Below are 24,194 nucleotides of genomic sequence, written 5' to 3' on the forward strand. Positions count from 1 at the left end.
TGTATTAGCCACATACGGCTTTATTTTTCTATTTGTCCTCTGGCCCTATATACTGGACCCATCATGCACTTTGTTTTATGTGAGATCATGTTCCAATCCCTAGAAGTTAGATATTTACCTGCTGAACGGGCCAATCTAGATGCCAGGATTTTGATGAAATTATTGTTACATCTGCTCCTGTCTTCTACTAAAACTTCAATTTCAATGCCATTTATTTGTATTTTCAGCTTAGGTCTCAGATCATTTATAGTAGTTTAGAAAAATACTTGTGTTCTGCTCTCTCCTGAAATTTTTTGTTTTAAACTTTTGAAGTTCTTGGCAGATACCCAAAGGGGGCCTCCCATAGGCCAGACATCAAATTTGATTCAGATGCTCCCTGTTGGTATTGAGAAACTCATCCACAGAGCAATTAAAAGATGTAATGTCTGTTGAAAACAACATTGCTCTGGATGTACTCAAGACGGTGTTCTTAATTGTGAGCCATCTCTCCAGCCCCGATAGTTCAGATTTCTTACATAGCATTTTTTTTAATCCAGTCATCCATCTATTTGTTTATTTAAGTTTCTGAGGCAGGGTTTTTTTTTTTTTCGTGAAGCTTTGGCTGTCCTGGAACTTATTCTGTAGAGCAGACTGGCCTCAAACTCAGAAATCTCTTTTCCTCTGCCTCCCAAGTTCTGGGACTAAAGGTGTGTGCCACCACTGCTCCAATATTTAAAATTTTTTATTACACTTGATTATTTGGGGCAGGGACTGTCGAAGCTCAGTGTGGAGGCCAGAGTGCAACTTTGAGAATTTGTTCTTTTTTCAACACAAATTAGGTTGTTAAGGTTTGCTGTAAGTGTTCTAGTCTGGCTGTGCCATCTCTTAGGCTGCAGCGTGTTACAGAATTGTTTGTTAAAAGCATCGAGAAAAGGAAAATATACTTTTCCCTGTGACAAAATGGCTTTGTTAGTCATTGCTTAAATTGAAAGAGTAGAGGACTCATGAATAGGGAGTAGTAGAAAAGCAGCCTCCATTGCTTTTCCACCTGGAAGTTTACTTACAGTCCTTGACCATTTACACCTTAGTCCTAATTATATCAGTGCATTTCTGTTTCTGTCGGTCCTTACCTCTGTCCCTATTTTGAGGTGGTCACAGACCATGCTGGCCTCAAACTTTTCTGCCTCTGTCTCCTAAACTGGGATTACAAGTGTGCTGTTCTGCCGAGCCCTAACGTAGGTGTTGAGTACAGAGGTGGGGAGGGGAAAACCTTTTCCTTCTGCATCCAGCTTCAGAACATTTCTATGACATCTCATATGTTTGTTTGTTTGTTTGTTTGATTATCAGTGTGAACAGTTCTTTGACACTAAATAAATGTCCTTTAATTCATTTAGAACACCTATATACCTGGAGTTAGTTTGGTTCAACTGATTAAAGGTCCTTTGGTGGGTGCTTCTCCTTCAGATACCAGTTGTAAATTGGGTTATGATCCAGAGGACCTCCTTAATTTACAATTGAGTGTTAATTATTATATTTTAAATACAAATGAATAGTCATGTGATAAGTTCCATAGGGCAAGCTATAGGAGAAGGGATGTGTCAGGAACTTTATTATTATCCATATATTCAGAGACCTAGAAGTTACCCAAATTCTGCCTTTTTTTTTTAAAGCAGTTTCATTATATAATCATGATTGTTATATCATTGGTCATTTGTGACCAGCTCAACCTTCAAACCATACCTTTTAAGGTTAGAGAACAGAGATGACATTTCCTAATGACATAGCACTTACAATGTGCCCCATTGTTGAGAGACTTCACAGTATCATCATATCTTCCTTTTGTGTTTTCACTTTCTTTCTTTCTTTTTTTTTTAGTGAATGTTTGTTTTTTGAGGCTATGTCTTGCTGTGTAATCTATGCTGTCCCCAGTCTTGCTGTCCTGCCATAGTCTCTCAGATCACAAATGTGCCATCCGCCCAGCCTACACTTCCATTATACTCTGCCTGGATGTATGTTTGTGGAATGTACTTTACAAGCTGGTTTGCCAGGTAGTGGTGGCACATACCTCTAACTGTAGCACAGATTCAGGCAGTTCTCACTGATTTTGAGGCCAGCTTGGTCTATAGAGCAATAGGGCATCCATGACTACACAGAGAAACCCTGTTTTGAAAAGGAAAACAACAACCACCACCACAAAAGCCCTGCTTCCCATTAACACAAAGAAGTTATCACTGGTCTGTCTGCTCTGAGGCCTCTTTTGTTAAAATATTTCCTGTCGACATTTAGTTGGTACATGATCATGTAAAATTTCAGTAGCAACAGTGAAATACTTTTAAAAAAAAATTTATTTATTTTTATTTAATGTGCATTTGTGTTTGTCTTGCATGTATGTTTGTATGAGGGAGTTGGATCCACTGGAACTTGAGTTACAGGCAGTTGTGAACTTTCATGTGGGTCTAGGAATTGAACCCGGGTTCTTTGGAAGAGCAGATAGTGCTCCTAACCACTGAGCCATCACTCAACTCCAACAAAATACTTTAAGTAATTTCTCTGTAGTCAAAAAGGTATGTTTCAGCATTCCATACATTATCTAACTTTATTTCTTCACCATCTGTTCACTAGACAACTTTTGCTTCTGATAACGTCTTTAGAGTACAGTAAAAACCCAGATGTCAGTGGTATACCCATGGACTGAGGGTGTGATACTCTCTAAATAGTAGACAGTTGCATGGAGCTATGCTTTCTGGGAGTTTTTAATTTGAAAAATTTTAATTTACAATTTTGTTTTGTGTATACAGTACATGTGTGGGGGTCAGAGGACAATGTTTCACTGGTTCTGTCCTTCCACTTTGTTTTGGGGACAGGGTCCCTTGTTTTTGCTGCTGTACTACACATTCTATGCTGTCTTCTAGAAGCCTGTTGTCGTTCCTGCCTCTGCCCCAACTCATGTAGGAGTGCTGGGACTGTAGATCTGAGCCACCACATTCAGCTTCTGAGCATTGAAATAAAGTTTCAAGTGTGTATGGCAAGAGCTCTTCCTTGCTATGACACCTCCGCTGCTGGTCTGGAAGATTTAATGATAGGTGTTAATGGTATTCCCATATGTAAAGTAGATGTTTTTCAAAATCCAAATAAATACTGAACTTGTGATGAAAGAAATTTTTCATCTGTGAAATATCATACATCCAGCTTATTTCAGCCATTTGGACAAGTCTCTATTAAGCCCACATTCACCATTGCATTTAAATCTAGTGTATTATTACACTTGAGACCTGTAACAAGTCTTAACTAAATCGTAACAGTAAGACGGTAGTTTGAAATTACCCAGTAGATAATAAGTATATTAACTACGAATTGGATTCTTCTCATGTGAAGGCAAGGTTTAGTTAACTATGATGGGGAACCACAGTAGGGTGGGAAATCATGAACAGGACTGTTTGGGCCTGTTAAATGCTTTTGAAACTAAGGCCATACCAGGGCCTTTTTAAAAAATTAATTACTTATTTAATCACCTCACACCCTGAATCCAGCCCCTCCCTCCTCTCTCCCCAGTTGCACTCTCACTCACGCCCACCTTGCCCTATCCCCCTCCTTCTCAGAGAAGGGGAAGTACCCAAGGGGTATAAACCCACCCTGGCGGCTCAAATTGCAGCAGAACTAAGTGCATTTTCTCCAGCCAAGGCCAGACAAGGCAGCCCAGCTAGGGGAAAGGGATCCAGTGGCAGGTGACAGAGTCAGAGACAGTCCCTACTCCCATTGGTGGGGGACCCACCTGCTGACCAGGCTGCACATCTGCTACATATGTGTATGGGGTCTAGGTCCAGCCCATGCATGCTCCTTGGTTGGTGGCTCAGTCTCTGTGAGCCCCCATGGGCCCAGATCAGTTTACTCTGTAGGTGTTCTTGTGGTGTCCTTGACCCCTCTGGCTTTCTCAGTCCTTCCTCCCACTCTTCCATAAAACTCCTAAGCTTGGAATATCAGGGACTTTTGAGGGGTGGCATTTCTTCTTTCAAGTGTTGCTGTTTGTTAGTCTTTCTGACGTAGCTACTTTTAAAATAGGCCAAACCAGGGTTATTGTGCAGAGAATATATTGGCATTGGCTTCTTTTAAAAAAAAAAAGTGATTAATTTGTTTACCAGGTATATTATGTTTTAATAATCTCTGGACTTGTAGTAGGTATAATGGTTTCCATTTAGCATGTCAAAGTTGTCTTTCAGGTGAACTTTCTTGCTTCTTACTTGTTTTTGTTTTTTGAGACAGTTTCTCTGTGTAGCCTGGCTGTCCTGGAACTTGCTCTGTAGACCCACTGGCCTCAAACTCAAAGAGATCTGCTTGCCTTAGCCTCCTGAGTCCTGGGATTAAAGGCGTGAGTACCCACCATTTGGCTGTCTATTTTATAATACTAGGCAGGTGATGTGCTCGCCAATTAGATGTGACACCCATCTAGTAATAATGTTTAGGTAAAGCAATTACAACTGTCCCATAAATCAATTAAAGTCATTTTGATTTTTACCTTAATTTCATTGCACATTTTGTGACTTCCTAGTCTAACTTTATTGTGTGTCAGACTTTAGCTTTTGTAACTGTTAGGACAATGGGTTTTAGAATCCTAGTGCATTGGGCTTGTGCATTGTGCTTGTGCATTGTGCATTGGGTTTCCTTCTGTGCATTGGAGTGTCCTTCTGTGCTACCTCGCTTTTTTACCCACTCATGTATATACAGGTGGCCCTTGAACATAAAGGTTTGAAATATGTGAACCCATTTACTATGTTTTTTATTTTTATTTTTTGAAATTAATGCTATTCTGAAAGAATTCTCCAGATAATGTGTGTAGTGAGGTATAGATTCAAATATGAAAACTTGAAGTTTGTTCTAAATTATTATATATGTATAGACAGTGTTCTCCTTTCTCATTTATTACTATGAAATACACATCAATCTATTGGCAAAAGTTAATCAGACTTAAACATGATATTATTCCATTATTCCATTTGAGAGAGAGGTAAAAAACCCCATAAAGATGCAATATTATATCATAGCCACAAAAGTTTAGCTGTAGTACGCTTTCTGCTTATATTGGCAGTGAGGTTAGATGGCTGGGGCTGTCTGTTTAGAGTGCTTAGTGACACTAATTGTAAAAAATAAAGATGTTAATGGGAAACTGTTGGAGAATGTCAGCATGCCATAAAATGGACCATACACATTTAATAATGAGGCTTTTTTCTCTTGAAATGAATAGTCACTCAAAGGTCACATTCTGTTTACTCTTAAGATCCTATCTCAAGTGAAGATGGGCTTGGCATAGTATAAAACTAGAGTTTCTTTCGCATTGATAAGTTACAAAAGAAAGCCCAGACTTTATTTTTAACTCTCACCTTTTGAAGGTTTTCTATCATCATTAGTCTACTGAGACTAATAATTATCCTTTACTCTTGTCACCCCAAGAGAGTACTACATTCCCAGGTATCATCCATAATGTATTATTCCCTTAAGACTCATCATGTGTCTGGTCTCTTTGTTCACTGATGTGGTTTGCTGTCGATGGATTGTGTTCTCAACCTCTTCTTCCACCCTTTTCTAGGTCCTTTTCCCTGCAGTTAGACACTGTTTTCCTTGTGGTATTCTTAACTAGTGACTGTCTTTTTTTTGTTGTTGTTGTTAATGTTCTATTATTGGACCTTATGAGATAGTTACTTGTTGTTTAGGTCATGTTTTCTCTTTCCTCCTTTCAGATCTCCAGATTTTAAAATTATGCCATCTTCTATAACTAATTGTTACTGCTATTCTCTAAAAGCTCTCAGGTCATTCTCTTTAAACATGTTAGTTTTTAACTTAGTGGTTAACTACAGAATGTTATTACCTTAATGTCTGACAATTGTAATATGTAGCAGTTTGTTCCCTCAGACCCCATTTGTCTTTATAGCCCCCCCCCTTTTTTTCCCCTTCCTTCCTTTCTTTCTGTTTTCTGAGACAGGGTTTCTTAGCTCAGCCTGGCCTGGAAGTCACTGTATATCAGCAAATATACAAATTTCATATAAATATAAAAATTCAAATACACTGAATACAGCAAATATATGACATTAAAAATGAAAATCTTACACTCTGTAAAACACCACAAATTGTAGTTGCAAGCCTGAAAGCTGCTCTGGATGAGTTTATAAAAGGTGAATCAATTTAAAGAACCAGGCCTCAAAATGTTACTGTTCATGAGGCCTTTGTACTTGGGCTGCACTAAATTTTAAAATATGATTTTAAAAATCTTAAAACTTAATATTTTTATAGTAAGATTTGAGCTTTAAACAGATACATAATATGGGAATTTTAACTCTATTATAGACTAATAAAAATAGTCTGTTCTTGACCAAAACAGCATTATGTAGTACATGACTATATTTTTGCAGAAAAATTTAAGTTGCATGAGTAATTGAGAGCCTCCTGCTTTATCTTTTAAACTGGAGGCCCTGCCTCTTTATCTTGTGTATGTGGTATATGCATGCTTATGTGTGCATGTGTGAGTGCATGTGTTTGCACAGGCCAGAGGTCAGTATCAGCTTTCTTCCTTGGTACTTTCTGCCTTATTTTTTGAGACAAGTTTTTTACTGCACTTCAGGCTTACAGATAGGCTAGTCTAGCTGGCTAGCAAACCTCAGGGATCTTTCTGTCTCTTTACCACCTCAGCCATGGGGTTCCAGGCATGCAGTGCACACCCGGCTTTGTTTGTAAGGCTGGACATCCGAAGTCAGGTCCTCAGGCTTAGAATATTTCCTTCTGTTACATGTCGGAGCATACAATTTGTCTTTTGTGGTACTGCTTATTGAACCTAGGACCTTGTACATACTAAACATGTACTCTACCATTGAACTACACAGCTCTAGCCTGGCTATTTGTTTTTTATTTCCCGTTCTTTGTTTTCTTGTTATTTTTTTCTTGTTTGGCTTATAAATACTTTTTCACTACTTTGTGTTTATTTTTGGCCCTTGAAGCTGTACTTCTTTACTCCTAGTCTTCGGGGTGGCTTTAGGTCTGTAACTCTACCAACTTAATGTCTTAAGTAGTTTTAGTATTTATCATTTCACAAATTTAGTAGGTTTACAAAATAAGTTAATGTTAAATTCCTAACCTTACTGCATATTATTAACTTAGATAGTTACGTAATTTTTAAAAATTTGTGTAATTGCATGTGCCACAGTGTGGTGTAGAGGTCAGTGGACACTTTGTGGGAGCAGTTCTTTTCTACTTTTACATGGATTGTGGGAAAGTGAACTCATGTCTCACTTGTGAAGCAAGTGCCTTTACCTAGCGAAAAGCAATTAAAAAAAAAAAGGCTGATTTTGGACGGGGGAGGTAGCTAGTTCAGTAAATGGTTTTCTGTGTAAGCAGTGAGGAAGATAGATGCCAGGCATGGTGGCATAAGCTTGAATGCAGGACAGGGGAGGAGCTGGGGAGGGAACACTTTAGCCTAATTAGCCACTTTAGCCTAATCTCTGAGTTTCAGGCTAGAAAGAGATCCTGAATCAAAAACAAACGAAAGCAGGCGGGTGGCTCACCTTTACATTAGTTCTGTGCATTGAACTCTGGACACCAGGCTACTGAAGCAAGTACCTCTGCTGACTGAACCATCCTACTCGCCCTCTTACAGCATTGCTGGCAATGATTCAGCTGCTGTTCAGAAACATTTTTAGAGAAGGCCACTTGAAGGTTCTGAATTGACATTTTTTTTCCCCTTTCAGCCCTTACAGAATGTACAAAGCCTTGGGATCGATCCTTGGGGAAACCCTGTCATAAAACTAATTAGATTGTAGACAGAAAGGCAGGGTGACTGTAACTTTCTTTGCCTGTGGACAATTCCTGATTATTGCTCTCTCTCTCTTTTTTTTTTTTTTTGCCTTGTTTTATAGTTTTTAGTGACTAGACTAGTATAGTATTGGCTATTATATCATGCTTTAAAAAGGGAATTATCTTTGTTTTAACCTTAATGTTTTTTTATACCCTCTTGCAATTTGGTGTTATTGAGAATTTATGTGGCTGCTTAAAAGTGTATGTAGGTAAGTGTGTGTGTGCACAAAAAGTGTAAGGTAGTATAAAGGTCACTTGAGTGGAACTCTGTAAGTGAAATTTCTCTACATTATTTTTCTAAAGTAGTAGTTTTCTTGGTATTTGGTTGACTTTGAATGCGATTTTTACATAGATATGTTTTATGGCAGATATTTATAATGTAGGTATGTATTAGAACTACTTACAGTTTTTTAAAACTATGCCCAGACCTAAGATATAAAAACAAACATCAGCAACTACAATAATAAAAAATAATGATCCTAGTCCAGGCTGATTAAGTATATCATGTTATGGCAAGAGTAAGTGCTTTTAACCTCTGATCATCTCTCAGCCTTCAGTTCTGTGATTTGTTTTACTTCACTGTAAGTTTCATTTTTGTTTGCTATCATTGTCTAATCCTTAAGAAAGTTATCCTTGTTGTAAATATCACCAACTACTTCATTAATTGTGTCCTATACCTGTTTCTGTGGGAATCTGCCCAAGAGACCTCATTATAGTTAGCAATATCGTTGTTGCTACAGTTCTAATAACAGACCTTGTCTAATGGAGAAAAGAGGTCTCAATCTGCTTTTCTCTTAGCTCATCTGCATGCTGCAAATGTAGTTAGTTTTCAAGATAAAACTCAATTTGTTCACTTTTCTCAGTATCGAGACACAAATAAAGAACCTAACTCATTTTACAAAATGTCTGAAACCTCTCATAAGATCTTTGTGTACAAATCTGTTTGCTGTTGAAGATTGGAGATTTTATATTGTAACACTTAAAGTTATTGTGAAGAGGGCTGAGGAGATACCTCAGTTGGTAAAGCGCTTGCCATACAAGCATAAGACTTGAGTTCAGTCTCTAGCATCCATATAAAAAGCCAGGTGTGGCCTTACACATTTACAATCCTCTGCTGCCTGTGGGGAAGCAATTGGGTCCCTGGGGTGAGCATATCCTAGTCAGTGAGCCCTGTATTCCGGCGGGAGGTAGCCCCTAAAGCATGACCCTCAGTGTTTACATCTTGTCTTGAAACACATGAACATGAGCGTACACAAAATGATTACAGTGGCTAGAGAGCTGGCTCAGAAGTTAAGGTATCATTGGCTACTTTTCTGGAGGTACTGGGTTCAGTTCATGGCACCTACATGGTGGTTCACAGATAGCTGTAACTCCAGTTCCAGGGGCCTTTAGATCTCCAAGAGCACCAGGGCTGCACATAGTGCATATAGGCATATAGGTAGGCAAAACACCCATACACATTTTTAAAGAAAAAAATTACAAAGAATAACAACACACTATATGTCCTTATTGCTATGAGTCCTTTTTGTGTTTTGACCAATATAACGTTTAGAATATTCTGATAAAGGTAAATATGATCATTCTGTATTTTACTGATGAGAACTAGGATATAAAAAGTTGTTTCTTTGATCTAGCTGTTGATTGTGGGCCATATTAATGATCTCTAAGTCATGTCAGTATGATAAGTGCTTTGGCTAAAATGTGGGAGATTCCCGTAGTATGTCCCCAAGCACTAAGAAAGTTTAACATGAGATAACACAGTGCCTGAAAAGCTAGTAAATTCTCAAAACAGGATAGTTGTTATGGTCTATAGATTAAGAAATACTTAGGTACAGTAATCTAGGACAGATAAATTTGGCTGAAAGAGATAAAAGTTGATGGTAGAATCATTGAAATTGAGTTTTGAATGTATGTTTAAAATATGTGAGCTAGGCATGGTGGTGTATCCCTTTAATCCCTGCTCAGGAGTTAGAGGTAGACAGATCACTGAGTTTTAGGTTAGCTAGAGTTACATGGTAGACTATGTCTCAAAAACAACCCCTACCCCAAAAAATACCCCACAAAAAAACCAAATTATCACCAACAATGAAACAAAAATGACAACAGAATTATGTATTTAAAAATGGAATAGCTGAAGAAAAATGAAATATTAATACGAAGGTCTCCCTATATATTCAGCTTGGGTGCAAATTGGAATGAGTTAAATCATCAATATACAGTGACAATCCTAAAAATACAATATTGTACTCATTTGGCAAGTTGAATAGTTAATGACTTAATTCAAGATTGTAATGTGCAGTCAAAAAAACTGAAGTCACAAGCAAGCAGTTCTCAGTCTTTTTCAGTGTATTATGTGTGTAGATGTTTTGCCTGCATCTATGTCTGTAACATTACTTGTGTGCTAGAGGAGGCCAGAAGAGATTGCTGGTGGATCTCCTGGAACTGGAGTTACAGACAGTTGTGAGCTGCCATTGTGAGCAGGGAATTGAACCTGGGTCCTCAGGAAGAACAGCCAGTGCTCTTAGCACTGATCTGTTTCTCTAGCCCTGATCCTTAGTCTTTTTTTTTGGGGGGGGGGGGGTTGCGTGAAGGGAGGTGTTCAAGACAGGATTTCTCTGTTTTAACAGCCCTTGCTGTCCTGGAATTCACTCTGTAGACAAGGCGGGCCTGGAACTCAGATCCATCCCCTGTTTCTGCCTCCTGAGTGCTGGGATTAAAGGCAGACACCACCACTACCGCTGCCGCCCGCCGCTCCCCCGCCCCCCCCCCCCCCCCCCGCGCCTGTTTCTTAGTCTTAAGAAAAAAAAATCTTTCTGCCTTCTTGCTTCCCTCCTTCCTTTCCTTCTTCCTTGAGGGTGCATAGTCTCACTATGTATTCCTGGCTGTCCTGGAACTCACTCTGTAGACTACACTGACCTCGAACTCAGATCCATCCACCTGCCCCTGCCTCCTAAGTGCTGGGGTCAAAGGTCTGTACCACTACCTGCCTGATTCTCAGTCTTAAGAAAAACAATCTTCCCACCTTCCTGTCTTCCTCCCTCCTTCTCCCTTCCTTCTTCCCTTCCTCCCTTTTTCTCCCTCCCTCTACCTTGAGGGTGCATAGTCTCACTATGTATCCCTGGCTGTCCTGGAACTCAACTCAATACCTAAACCAGGTTGGCGTCAAACTCACCAAGATCCACCTAGGCCAGCACTGTATAAACTGTAACCACTGAGATCATTTGTAGGAGTTAGACATTGAATTGCTGCTGCTGTGGTGAAGGTGAGCTGGAAAAAGAGCAAAGTGCAAATTCAACTGGACTTTTCTTTATGTGGATCCTGGCATGGGTAATAAATCTCTGCATTGTATTTTTCTTATGCAGTCCTATTAAAATATCATAAAAATAAGTTTTTAAATAAAAAAAACTTTGTATGAAATAACTGAATAGTAATCTCAAGCTGAGAATAAAGGCATTTTATTGGTATCAGTATTCCTAACTCAGATGCTAAAACATATGCAAAGACAAGTAGTTTTAATTATGAACTAGAGAAAAAAACTTAAGAATGGCCTGAGTTTAAGGCTAGACACATAATAATTTCTAATTCTGTAATTTCATGCTAATTATGGATTACATTTTGAAGCTACTTCCCACTGTATTCTTGAAGTGTCTAATAGAAATATCTATGTCAAATTTTTACAGTGGATACAAGAGGGAATGTGTAGATTCAGTCAATTAGATTGTTAAAAATAGAAAGTGAAGTTGGATAACAGCCTTTTGCTCAAAAATTTGTCTCACCTCATCCAGAAAGCACCTTTCTGTTTTTGCACTGTTTTATCATTACTTGATCAGAATTTCATAAAAATTGAATAATATAGATTGTATTTATTTGGGCATGGTTTTATTGGGTTATCCATAATGTCTGTGAGATTTTTGTTGTATTGACATAGATGTATGTAATGTTAAGTGGCTTGCCATACTTCCAAACAGGTCAAACTCTATCCTCTATTATTGAGAAATAGTAGTCAATTGTTAGAATTCAAATGCCGTGTGAACATTGTACTCTTAAAAAATTTAGTTCAACTGGTAAATTTTATTACACATATTTTACCACAGAAAAAGTTTCTTAGATTAGCATATAAAATAAAACCTTAGCAGCTGTTTCTGAAATATAGATATCCATACTTTGTACTTTATGTTTTGTTTGTTTTTAAGATGGTCTCCTGAAGTCAAGCTTGGCCCCAGTCTCCCAATTCTGCTGCCTCTGCCTCTCAGGGCTGGGATTCTCTTTCCCTTTTTTAATCTCACTACTAAAATCCCTTTTTGGTAACAGGTATCTTTTATGTTAATTTTATAGCATTTAAAAAATTTTTAGCTGAAACTCTCACTGAAGACAAGATCATAGTTTTTCTTACTCATTTTACTTCTTGCCTTTCTATTTATGATTTCAGTATCCAAATATACAACTGAAATTATTAGTATATTAAATTCCTCATCCCCACTGTTCTACTTTTCCTCTTTTCTTTCTTTTCATCCCCTTTTGCTTTTTGGAGACAGGGTCTCACTTTATCCTATGCTGGTATGGAACTTACTTTGTAGCCCAAGCTGACCTCAAAACTTGCAGAGGGTTGATGGGAGTTCTTCAATAGCCTCCCAAGGATTTTAAGGAAAGAAGGCCCTGGCTCTTTGGTAAGGCATTTAACAGCCTTTTTCTTCCCTTCTCTCTCTCTTTTTTCTTTTGTGTTTTTTCAAGACACAAAAAGGGTCTCTGTGTAGCAGAGCCTTGGCTGTCCTGGACTTTCTCTGTAGACCAGGCTGGCCTTGAACTCATAGATCCACCTGCCTCTGCTTCCTTAAGTTATGTGCTTATGTTCTTCACTTGGCAGGTTTGGCAGTGTTGTTCTTCACTTGGCACTGGAACTGTCTTCTGAAAGGAGAAGGGGGGTTCCATTTCAGTGCCAGCTAGAGCACCTTAGGGGGAGGCCCATGTGCTAAGCAGGGTTGTGGAAAAGTGTCTATTAGAAGAGATCATGAGATTGCCAGTGGCAGTATAAAAAAGGGCATTCCAAAGCCTATGGGCGATACCAAAGTGTTACAGCTCTTGGTTAAGCTGCTGTGCTGAGCATGGCAGAGATGAGGGCAAAAACCCACGTCTGGTCTGTTTGTAGCAGAGGCACCGGCCTGGCAAGGCCCAAGCCTAGCAGTCTGGAGGGAAGGCCTGGTGAGTTGTGGCCTGGTGGAAAGCTGATGGCATCACACAGCTAGTCAGTAGGTTTATTTGAAATCGGATTCAATAAACCTTGGGCAGTGGGAAGAATTTTGAGGGTGAATGTGTTTGATTCGCTGGGGTCAAGAGGAGGGATATTTGATTTAGATGCATTGGTACAGTGCCTCATTTTCCATGCAGTAGCATGTCCTATCACAAGGAAAACATAGTACTTAAGTATCCTGGGAATGAGGAGAAAAATCTCCAAGTACAATTGAAGGTCACTGCTGAAGACTAAGATCCTTAGTAGGATGGGGTATTTTTAGGAATAGATAGATAATTGAATGAGTTTCCTTATCAAGAAAGGGTTTGGCCTGTGGTCTTCCCTGGGGGCTATGTGATACTCCTTACAAGATCTGGGTTTACTCAGATCAGGGGGTGGTTTTAGAACCCCCCTGAGAAAAAGGAGTCTATTATCATAGCAGAGCTTGCAAAAAAAATATGGCTATCCGGGGATGTCAGACTTTAGCCTAATCCAGCCAAGCCCCACGTTAGGATTAAAGGTGTGAGCCACCATGCCTGGCTGCTCTTTTTCTGAGTACCTACTCAGTCAAGTTAGTGCTCCCAGTTGTGGAATGCTGACTGATCTTGTTGTTGACTTGATCTTGCGTAGGTGATCATAGCTCCAGTGAGTTCATGACTGCAGTGACCACGCCATTATTACCAAGACAGCATTTAACAGTTCTCCTTTTTCTCTCTCGTATCTCTTATATTCATAAGCCCTTGTGTGATATTCTCTCAGTGGGCAGGAGTGGTGTGGTGTGGTGTGATATGTTGTGCTGGTGTTGATATATAGTTTCTATTTAGGACTGACTACTCAGTAGAGACTTACTTCTAGCACATTTGACCAGTTACAGTTCTCTGCATTAGCTGCTGTGTATTGCACAGAGAAGCCCTTTGTGGATCTGAGCATAAATATTTAGTGAAGGTAGTTTGACAACTTGTTTAGGAAAAAGAACAGGGGTAGGGTTCTTCTTGCCTAGGGCCTATGACTTATCTAACCGTGGGCCAGATTTTACAGTCAGGGCTCAAATTCCATCCTGTGGAGCAGACCTTAAATCCAACCTCTGAAGTAATTGGTTACCCCATAATTTTTATGCCACTGTTGCACGTACCAATGGGCTCATATAATTTTGTGGTTGTACTATTGTGCCTTAATTGACCTCTCACATCATTAAAACATCTTTTCTCACAGTAATCAGTTATTTTAGCTTGTTTGGCTGTACCAACCAGTAAAAGTACCCCCAGTCTCTTACCTGTGCTTGTTTGGCTGTACCAACCAGTAAAAGTACCCCAGTCTCTTACCTGTGCTTCTGTCTTAAGAGTTTAAACTACTCTTATTTTAATGTCTCATTTAGGTTAGATGATATTTTTAGTCTTATATTTCTGTTGGATGATTTTCCTAGAGTGTTCTGAACTTTCACATTTTTCTTAGAGTTCTTTAAGGGTTTCTTGTTATTTAAGAGAATAAAAGGAATGGCCCTTGGTACTGAGTTTATTTTAAATTAGGTTTTGTCTCATTTTGACATTTGAATATTCTTTGACCCTGATGAAAATGTAGTAAGTGATGTACTAAATTCCTCTGCTAACCGCAGAGGATACTGTTCAGATTTCCTTTTGAGGCTTTCCTAGCTCTTGAAGCCGTTTGTAGGCACTACGATTTTGGTACAGATAATACCTCATCAATGCATATTTGTGCCTACTTATAGGGGTCTTTTTACTTACATAGAAAGTACACTGAACAACAACAAAGATGAAAGCATGTAGAAGGAACTTGAAATTAACTTTTTGATTTAATGAATAAATTATAAAAAATGAAATAAAACTATTATTCTACTAGCATCCTGGTAGCCAAGGGCTCTGAACTTAACATTAAATCTAAATTTTTAGTGTTATAATTAAAAAGTTTGAGCATATTGACACTGTTAGAGTAAATTACATTGCTGTCTTTATTTGATAGAATTTCTTTAGAAAACCTCATAAAACAGTGGATAATAAAAATCTGATGCAAAATTCCATGCGTATCATAACTGCAGTTCTATCTTACAATGTTTAATTAGGTTTGTGGGAGTACATCAGTTTTAAAGTACTTGCCTAGCACATGAGTTTAATTTACCGAACTCAGTCACTGAGTACATAGCACATTAGACTGTTAGTAGTGATTTTGGAACTTTAGTGACTTTGATAGTATTTTGTATAGTGTGTTGTATTTTATATTTTCAGATTTAAATTGTATGCACTATATTCAGATATTTGGATTAAAAAAAATTCGAAACCTCAGATAAGATTCTGATGTAAGTCAAAGTACTCACAGTTTTCTGAGGAAATTTTTCTTTCATGATGGCTTTTCCGGGTAGATAGCATTGGGTTTCTATTGTAGTAATATACAGGTGACCAACAAGAGTTATATCAGGGGGCTGAAGAGATGGCTCAGATGTTAAGAGCACTGGCTGCTCTTGCAGAGGTCATGAGTTCAATTCCCAGCAACCACATGGTGGTTCACAACCATCTAAAATGAAATCTGGTGCCCTCTTCTGGTGTGCAGATGTATATGCAAACACAACATTGCATACATAATAAATAAATAAATAAACAAACAAACAAACAAACTTTTTTTTTAAAGTTATTTCAGGATTGACTCATGTAATTCATTTCCCAAGTTTTAATTATAAAATTTCTGTTTTGAATATATTGTTGTTTGTTTGTTTTAAGGTACCAGTTTTTGGAAGAAGCTTTTCAAAATCAGAAAGGTGCAATTGAAAATCTGTTGGCTAAGCTTCTTGAAAAGAAGAATTACGTTCATTTTGCAGCTACACAAGTGCAGAATAGGTAAGCCTATTGCATTAAAAAATACAATTTTGCCTTAAAGATTGTTACGGAAGAATGCATCTAGATTAACTTTATTTTCTTACTATATTAAACATAAAAGACATTTTTAATAGACAAAATGATCAAATTTGAGGTTGACATATTTGTTAATTAAACAAGTTTACCAAAACATTTAAAAATTGTTAGGATACATCTTTGACTTTTTGTTTTGTTTTATCTTTGTTTGAGACTGGGTTTCTCTGTGTGGCCCTGTCTGTCCTAGAACTCACTTTGTAGACCAGACTGTCCTCAAACTCAGAGATCTGCCTGTCTCTGTCTCCTGAGGGCTGAGACTAGAGGCATGCATCACCACACCTGGACATCTTTGACTTTTTATAATTAATAAGACTTCATTGTATTTAAGCTTTGAACTTGGAAAATGAGTTAATATGGAGAGAATTGAATTGTAAGGTACAAGAGTACAGATTGTGTGGAAGATACAATATAGAGGAGAGACTGTTGATAATAGACAAAGGCTTTAGTGGATAAGAATTGTTGATGTATAATAATGAGGACCTAGTACCCAGTACCACATAGAAAGCTGAGTATGGTTGTAAATTCAGAGCATTGGAAGGTAGAGAAGGAGGATGACTGGGGTTTGCTGCGCACCAGCCTAGTGTTTGGCCAGATGAGAGACCATCTCTAGGAAATAAGGGGATAGGTAATAGACCTCTGGCCTTTACATTTTGCCCTCACCCACACATATATGTGGAAATGTAACACACAGGCAGAAACAACAACAGCAGCAAAAAACCAGTACTGAACAAATTTATTTTTCTATTAAACAAGCATTTAAAGTACTTACTGTACTAGCAGCATTATAAGGTAAATATTTAACTCAGATTGGCCATCCTAAGCACTCAAGCTGCCGATATTTTTATCACTGCCATGACCATCATCCTCATTAGTATTACTTGTAAAGATGTTCTGTGTTTTCCCTAACATTTATTTTATTTTGTATGCACGAGTGTTTTGCCTGCATGTCTGTCTGTTTACCGTTTGCATGTCTGGTACCTAAGGCGGTGTTGTGAGCGTCCATGTAGGTGCGGGAGTACAACCCAAGTTCATTGCAAGAGCCTGTGCTCTTAACCGCTGAGCCAGCTCTTCAGCCCTCGTTGTCTTATCTAGGCACACTTATAAACAAACTAGAGGGTACGTAGGAAAGTAGTAAGGAGGGCCTATTTACAAAGTTAGCACTCTTGACACTGAAAACACATACACTTGCAACTGGCACACTTTAAGCCGGAAAATTCCTGAGAGTGCGTTAGATTGTAGTTATTGTGCAAAATCAATGACATTGAGGCTTTGTCTTGAATAGTAAAATCCATTAGTTTATGATGGTTAAAATGACACATAATAAGATGTACAAAGGTGTTAAATATTTTAATGAATGAAAATAGAGGCTTCTTATGATAGAATTTTTATCTTCAGTAAGATCAAAACAAAACAAAGGGCAAGATTTGGAAAGATGGCTCAGCAGTTTTATCCTTACTGCCTTTCCAGAGGATCTAGGACTTGTACCCAGAGTCCACAACCAGTCTGGGTTGTTGTGTGGGTACTTGGATCTGAACATCAGTCTTCCTTTCTTTCTTAATTTTTATTAATTACAGTTTATTCACTTTGTATCCCAGCTGTATCCCCCTCCTCCATCCCCTCCCAATCCTACCCTCTCTGCCTCTCCTCCCATGCCTCTCCCCCAGTCCACTGATGAGCGAGGTCCTCCTCCCCTTCTTCTGACCCTAGCATATTCAGATCTCATCAGGACTGGCTGCATTGTCTTCCTCTGTGATCTAGTAAGACTGCTCTCCCCTCAGGGGAGTTGATCAAAGAGCCAGCCCAAGTTCATGTCAGTCTCCTTAAGTATGCAGCAAGTTCTGTTAATCACACATCTCCTCATGACTCCCCTTCCTTTTACTTAAAACTTTTATTTAATATTTTTCCATTTTAAGAAAAATTTTTATTTATATTTTAACCTATTTGCTTATCTGTACTAGTGAATGCCCACAGAGGCCAGAAGAAGGGATTGAACCTTTGGAACTGGGGGTGTAGATGGTTGTGAGCCACCTGATGGGGGTGCCAGGAGTGAACCTAGGTGCTCTGCACTTAACCACAGAGCCGTCTTTCCAGCCCACAGTTTTTTATATGTGTGGGTGTTTTGCCTGTGTGTATATGTGTGCACACTGCATGCTTGGTGCTTAAAGAGGCCAGAAGGAGGAGTTGGATACTTTTAAACTCACAAATGGTTGTGGGTTCTAGGAATTGAACCTGGGTCCTCTAGAAATGCTTTTAACCTCTGAGCCATCTATCAGCCCCCCCCCCCCCCCCCCTAGTTTTTAGTGTACATGTTTTTAAGTATAATAAGTCTGAGACTATTTCCTGCTTTCAGGTATGCTGTATGACTTCTGTTTTTTGGTTCAGTTGTTTTATGTTGGAGATCTGTATATCTTATTACCAGTGATTAGTAACACTTTTTATTTACTGTTTTCTATTTACTTTAATAAGGACAGAATTCAGTAAAATTTGCAAATAACAATCTAAACAAGCAGTGGTACACAGGAAGAAAACTGTTACACATTTCCAAGTGTATTAAAATTACTTGTGTATGTATTTGACTAATGAAAGACAGTTTATACAAAAGTAGAATATACATAAGATAATGACATATTATGGATATGTTTGACATTTTCCTTATATTAATGAGATTGCCTACTTCTCATTTTATAAATAATGAAAGCAATAATAATGAAAGCACTTTATAGTTTTAAGCAAAACTTTCATAAATGTAATTTTTAGTAGATAGGTATATTTATTTCTAAAATATTTAGTGGCTGTTTTTAAAATGGAGTGAGTATTTCAGGATCTGTGGGGTAGAACACATTCTTAGCAAAAGAGACCGGGGTCACTGCTAACAGTTGTGCCCCCCACCCCCCAGTGATTTATTATGTGCTTTTACTGTCTACAGTGTAAAGCCATTGTGAGAGGAAATTAGGAAACAAGCTTAATTAGAACCCACATCTGAAGTGATAAAGTTTGAAATGAAAATGGGTGTTTTTAAATTGCTGCTGTTTCAAAGGTTGTTAACTTGATTGTGATATTCTTTTGTGTTTTGTCTCCAGAAAGCATCTTAAATGGAATAAAAATGGATTAAACAGAATAAATACAGCAAATTTGATTGACATCCAGTCAATAGTACTAGATATTTATGTATCACATTCATGCTATAGCAATTTGAGATTGTTCTACAGAATAATAAACTGTCCTTCATGAGCTTAACTTACTAGATATTGAATTAATTCTTCGTTTGGATTGAATTGAATGGCTAGATCTGCTGAAACATAAGTCCCATACTTTGAGGGTTTTTTTTTTTTTCTTTTCCTTTGTTTGTTTTTTTTTATATAATGTGCTTTGGTATTTTTTTGCCTGCATGGATTTCAATGTGAGGGTGTCAGATGTTGGAATTTCAACTGGTTGTGAGCTGCTGTGTGGGGGCTGGTAATTGAACCCAGGTCCTCTGGAAGAGCATTCAGTGCTCTTAACTACTGAGTCATCTCTCTCCCAGATTTTTACCGATGTTTAACAAATTTTACAAATTTAATGACTTAATAATAACTAGTTGGATGAATTTCTGAAATGGTTGATGATTCAGACACAGGTTGATTTGATGACCTAATGATGCATTTCTCTTATTCAGGATTAAAGAAGTAAATGAGACTAACAAACGAGTAGAACAGGAAATTAAAGTGGCCATCTTCACCCTTATCAATGAAATTAATAAGAAAGGAAAATCTCTCTTACAGCAGCTAGAGGTATGTTTCAAAGCCAAAATTAAACAGAAACTGCTTCTTTTACTCTTAACTGTCTTTAATGTTTATTAAAAGTTTCTTTAAATTGATTGGAGATAATGGAAATAAAGTAAAATAAGAAATGAGGTGTTTTTTTTTTAATTTTCTATTTGGAAAGAGAACTTATGTGTAGTTACTTTGTAGTTTTGCAGCACTGGTTGAATGTTTCGTTTTTGTTTTTTGTTTTTTTGGCTGGCTTGGAAATCACTATGCTAGTCTTGAATGTTTAGAGTTTATCTCTGTCTTCCAAGAGCTGGGGTTAAAGGTGTATACCACCATGATTAACATAAAGCACTATTTTTTTTTTTTTTTTTTATTTGAGACAGGGTCTCAGTGTAGCCTTGGCTGTCCTGGAACTCTCTACAGACCAGGCTGGCCTTGAACTCAGAGATCCACCTGCCTCTGCCTCCTGACTTTACGATTTTAAGTATGTGTCACCACTGTCTGGCCCTAAAACACTGTTTTTTGGGTGGATTTGTTTGCTTGCTTGTTTGAAGCCATATAACTAGCTAATAGTGATAACTGTCTTAGAAAAGAATTATTACTGAATGTGATGGAAATGAAGACAAAGCAAGCCCTTTGAAATCTTTTTCTAGCAAGAGGCCTCAGTTTAATTTCTTTATATAAATGCAGTTAGGCTTAGGTTTGAGCAATTTGTGTATTTTTATAATTTGTCAAAAATGTTCCACATTTTGAAATATATAAACCTCAAACTTAATTATTAATTTTATAGTATTAGGTCTCTTTCATATTTTGAAATTAATATGTAAGTAGTTATACATTTTCTGATAATCATTTTCTGAAATCCATATAAAGTTTTTGTGTTTTGGTTCTTGCTTGAGACAGGGCTTCTCATTGTAGCTGTTCTAGAATTCCCTCTGTAGACCACACTGGCTTCGAACTCCTAGTGATCTGCCTGCCTTTGCCTTTGCCTCCTGAGTGCTCCATGGGATTAAAGGCATGAGCTACCACTGCCAGGCCCCGAATAAAATTTTAATCCAAATCTTTACTTTCCACAGTTGATGTGTTCCCCGAAAGTTTCAAATGTGAATTTTATAGCAATTGAGGGTTTTTTTTTTTTTTTGAAGGATAAACCTTATGCTTTTCAGTATGTTTGCATAATATTGAGGATATCTTATTTGCTACTGAAAAGTTATAACTTTAAACTATGTAGCTGATTAATTTAATTTCTATTAATCTTAGATTGTCCTTAGAGGTTTTTTTCTCCTATTTTACTTATTCGTAGAACTCCTTAAGGATAGGAGATAGGTAGTTACATGTAAATGAAAGAAATGTGTGAAAAATCCGAATTTTTGTCATTTAAATACGTCTTACATTGAAAAAACAGTGGTGAGATTAAAAGTCTTGAACATTAAAGTTATATGTCTCTTACCTATTGTATTTGTAGTCAGTAAGTTTTAACACTAATAGATTTTTGTCTCTAGAATAACTATATGAATCCAGCGCAGTTAGTAGTAACTATTTTTGATACATTTTAATGTATTACACATGCATTTATCTATGCATCTAAAAGTGGTAATTGCAAACCCATTTCAAGAGCTTCAGAATTAAAAAAATCATCTTAAGACTAACGTGTATATAAGCACTTGTTGATAAATATTTCATGTAGAATTAACATAATTTTTAAAATAGCAAATTTTTTGTATAGTTTTTTTCTAAACAGTAAAAGAGACATTTTTGTAAGCTTTGTTAAATAATTGATTGTAGTGAAGCTGTAGATCGAAATTCTTTCATCCATTGAACACTTTCATTCATTGATTTATATTTTAAAGTGAACTTATTCTCCTTCGAAAAATACCGTTTAGTAAATGAAGTTGAATAGTCTATGGGGAGAAAATAGTTAAGCAGTAGGTAGGTTATTTTTGGTACACTGAATCTCAAGGTATACAGGGCAGTGCCCATCCCTTCTGGGCAATGACTTCTTTTCAACACTTGATTATTTCTTGCAGCAGTTTTCCCGAAACTATTTTTTCTTTGTGAACTTTGTTATACCAGTTTACTTAACTTCATCTTTAGACCTCTGGAATTTCTCTCTCCCCCTCCCCCTTTTGTTTAGGTTATTTAAGAGAACTTTTCATTCTCAAACTATACCAGTAGGTGGCACTAGTAGCTCAGTATTTTCTCAGTTAAGATTACATAAAATGATTCCTCGGTGTTGCTTCATATTGTATTGGATCAATCAAAAAAACAGGAAGATACTATTTTGAACAGCTATTATTCAATGAAAGAAAAGCCATAAACTACTGCTAATGTTCTGAATGGAATGGATTAACTTAGAGCAGGAAGGTTTAGTCACACTTTTTTAAGCTACTTTTCTTCTGATTGTTCATAGATTGATTAAATAATTACAAGCTTCTCTTGTATAATTTTTGAAGGAAATAGAGGTATTTGAGTATGTGATTTGTTTGTTTGTTTTTTGATTCTTCAGTGAAGCTCTTCTTTTATTTCAGAATGTTACAAAAGAACGGCAGATGAAGCTACTACAACAGCAGAATGACATCACAGGCCTCTCCCGGCAAGTGAAGCATGTTATGAACTTTACAAACTGGGCCATTGCAAGTGGCAGCAGCACGGCACTACTTTATAGCAAGCGTCTGGTGAGACATATAATCTTTATTTTTACTTAATAGACCTATTATTTACAAGAATGTTTATGTTGTAAATCTAAAATCCTATGTAAACATATTTTAGCAAGTGTAACCATCTGTATATAAAGATAGAGAAAAACTGAGCATGGTAGCATATAACTGTAATTCCAGCCAGCACTTGGCAGATTGAGGCAAGACAGTTGTGAGTTCAAGGCTAATCTGAACTTCATAGCAGTTCCCCAATTCAGAGAGCTGGAAAAATTGTATTTTTCTATTGTTCTTATTTATCATTCACTAATCTTATTTCTGTCATTTTCCTGGAATCTCATAAACGAATCATGCCATAAATAGGGATCATGCCATATAGATTCTTTTGAGGGTACTTAGTATTTTAATGTAGGTTTATTGTCAAAAGTGGCAGAAGTTCAAATATGTGCGTTTTATTTTCTTGCTAATTTAGACATTGACACTGTCTTCTGTGATATCTAATGTGAGGCTTTATGAACTTTTAAAAATCTCTCTGGTATGCTTCTTTAACTGACATTTTACTTTAAGACTAATGTGAAATTTTTCCCTTTAAGATTACTTTTCAGTTACGTCATATTTTGAAAGCACGGTGTGATCCTGTTCCTGCTGCCAATGGAGCAATTCGTTTCCATTGTGATCCCACATTCTGGGCCAAAAACGTAGTGAATTTAGGTGAGAAGCCATTTAAGCCAATTCTGGAAAAAGCTTTTAAGCTTTAAGATGTGAATGATAAGAGATGTGTTACGTTTTGGAAACTCTCTTTAGGTGTAGGCTACTTTTGGTCTTGGTCCTGGGGCTTGAGCCCTGGCCTCCAGCGTGCTGAGCATGCCCTGTTACTTCCCATCCTTGCAGAGTGCTTCTCAGCGTGGTCCGTTTCCTGTCCGTCTTTTTCAAAATTAATATTGATTGTTTAATATGGAAATGTTAGCAAATGATTATTTTGTGAATAATTACTTAGATGTTCAGTAGTTTAATGTCAGGTGGTTCAGTGGAGGAGAAAGTTGAGTACACTTAAGTGTCCTGTAGCCATGTCCAAGGAGTGTCAGGCAGAAGAAGTAAAGAAAAAGCCTTTGTTTCTGTTGCTCCACATCAGTGGCCCAAAGATGGTGGTGAAAGCTGTTGAGGTAGACAAAAAGCCAAGCAAATGATATGTCTAATCTTAATTTCTAAAGAGACTGAGGCAGGAAGATCGCTAGAGCCTAGGAATTTGAAGTCAATGTAGGTGACATAGTAAGGCCCTGTGTCTTAAAGTAAAATGAAATGGCACAATGTGACTCAATGAAATCTGCCATCCACTGTAGTGTTTCCACTTGCAAAGTAATCATGTTCTTGAGATTTTGATTGTACTGTTTAAGGCATTCTTTGGGTAAATGGAAAAAAAGATACTCATTAATGTAGCACTGGAATATCATTGCTGTTTGGTTTAAGTGTGTGTGTGTGTGTGTGTGTGTGTGTGTGTGTGTGTGTGTGTGAGATTTTGTGCTGCATTTTCATAAAAGTTTTAAAAAATTCATTGACTGGGACAGATTGTGGTGTTTTGGGTTTTTGTGTTTTTTTTTTTTTTTTTGGTGGCTTGCCAACATTACCTGAAAGCATGCCTTCCTAGAACTTAACCTCTATTCTCAGAAAGCAACAACTGTATAAAAAGGGAGGAAAAATTTAAAGGAATAGATGGTTCAAAGCATTCAGAATTTCCACAGAAAATTATTTTGAAAAAAATTTTTTTTTTTTTTTTTTTTTTTAATCTTTAACACTGGCATTTCAAAAGCAGATGGGGCAACGGAGAGAT

General features: G+C 37.4%; 1 protein-coding gene across 2 annotated transcripts in view; it reads left to right on the forward strand.

The window, feature by feature from the left end:
* The window catches only part of Trim33 (tripartite motif containing 33), a 94,351-nt gene that overhangs the window by 39,721 nt on the left and 30,436 nt on the right, over positions 1-24,194 (forward strand). For both annotated transcript variants that reach the window (XM_055628631.1, XM_055628638.1), the window contains exons 5-8: positions 15,772-15,888; positions 19,619-19,733; positions 22,241-22,387; positions 22,960-23,077. In XM_055628631.1, coding sequence (XP_055484606.1) covers positions 15,772-15,888; positions 19,619-19,733; positions 22,241-22,387; positions 22,960-23,077 — 497 coding nt within the window. The remainder of the gene's footprint in view (positions 1-15,771; positions 15,889-19,618; positions 19,734-22,240; positions 22,388-22,959; positions 23,078-24,194) is intronic.

Source organism: Psammomys obesus, unplaced genomic scaffold (assembly GCF_907164565.1).
Source record: "Psammomys obesus unplaced genomic scaffold, mPsaObe1.curated_primary_1811, whole genome shotgun sequence".
NCBI classification, from domain to species: domain Eukaryota; kingdom Metazoa; phylum Chordata; class Mammalia; order Rodentia; family Muridae; genus Psammomys; species Psammomys obesus.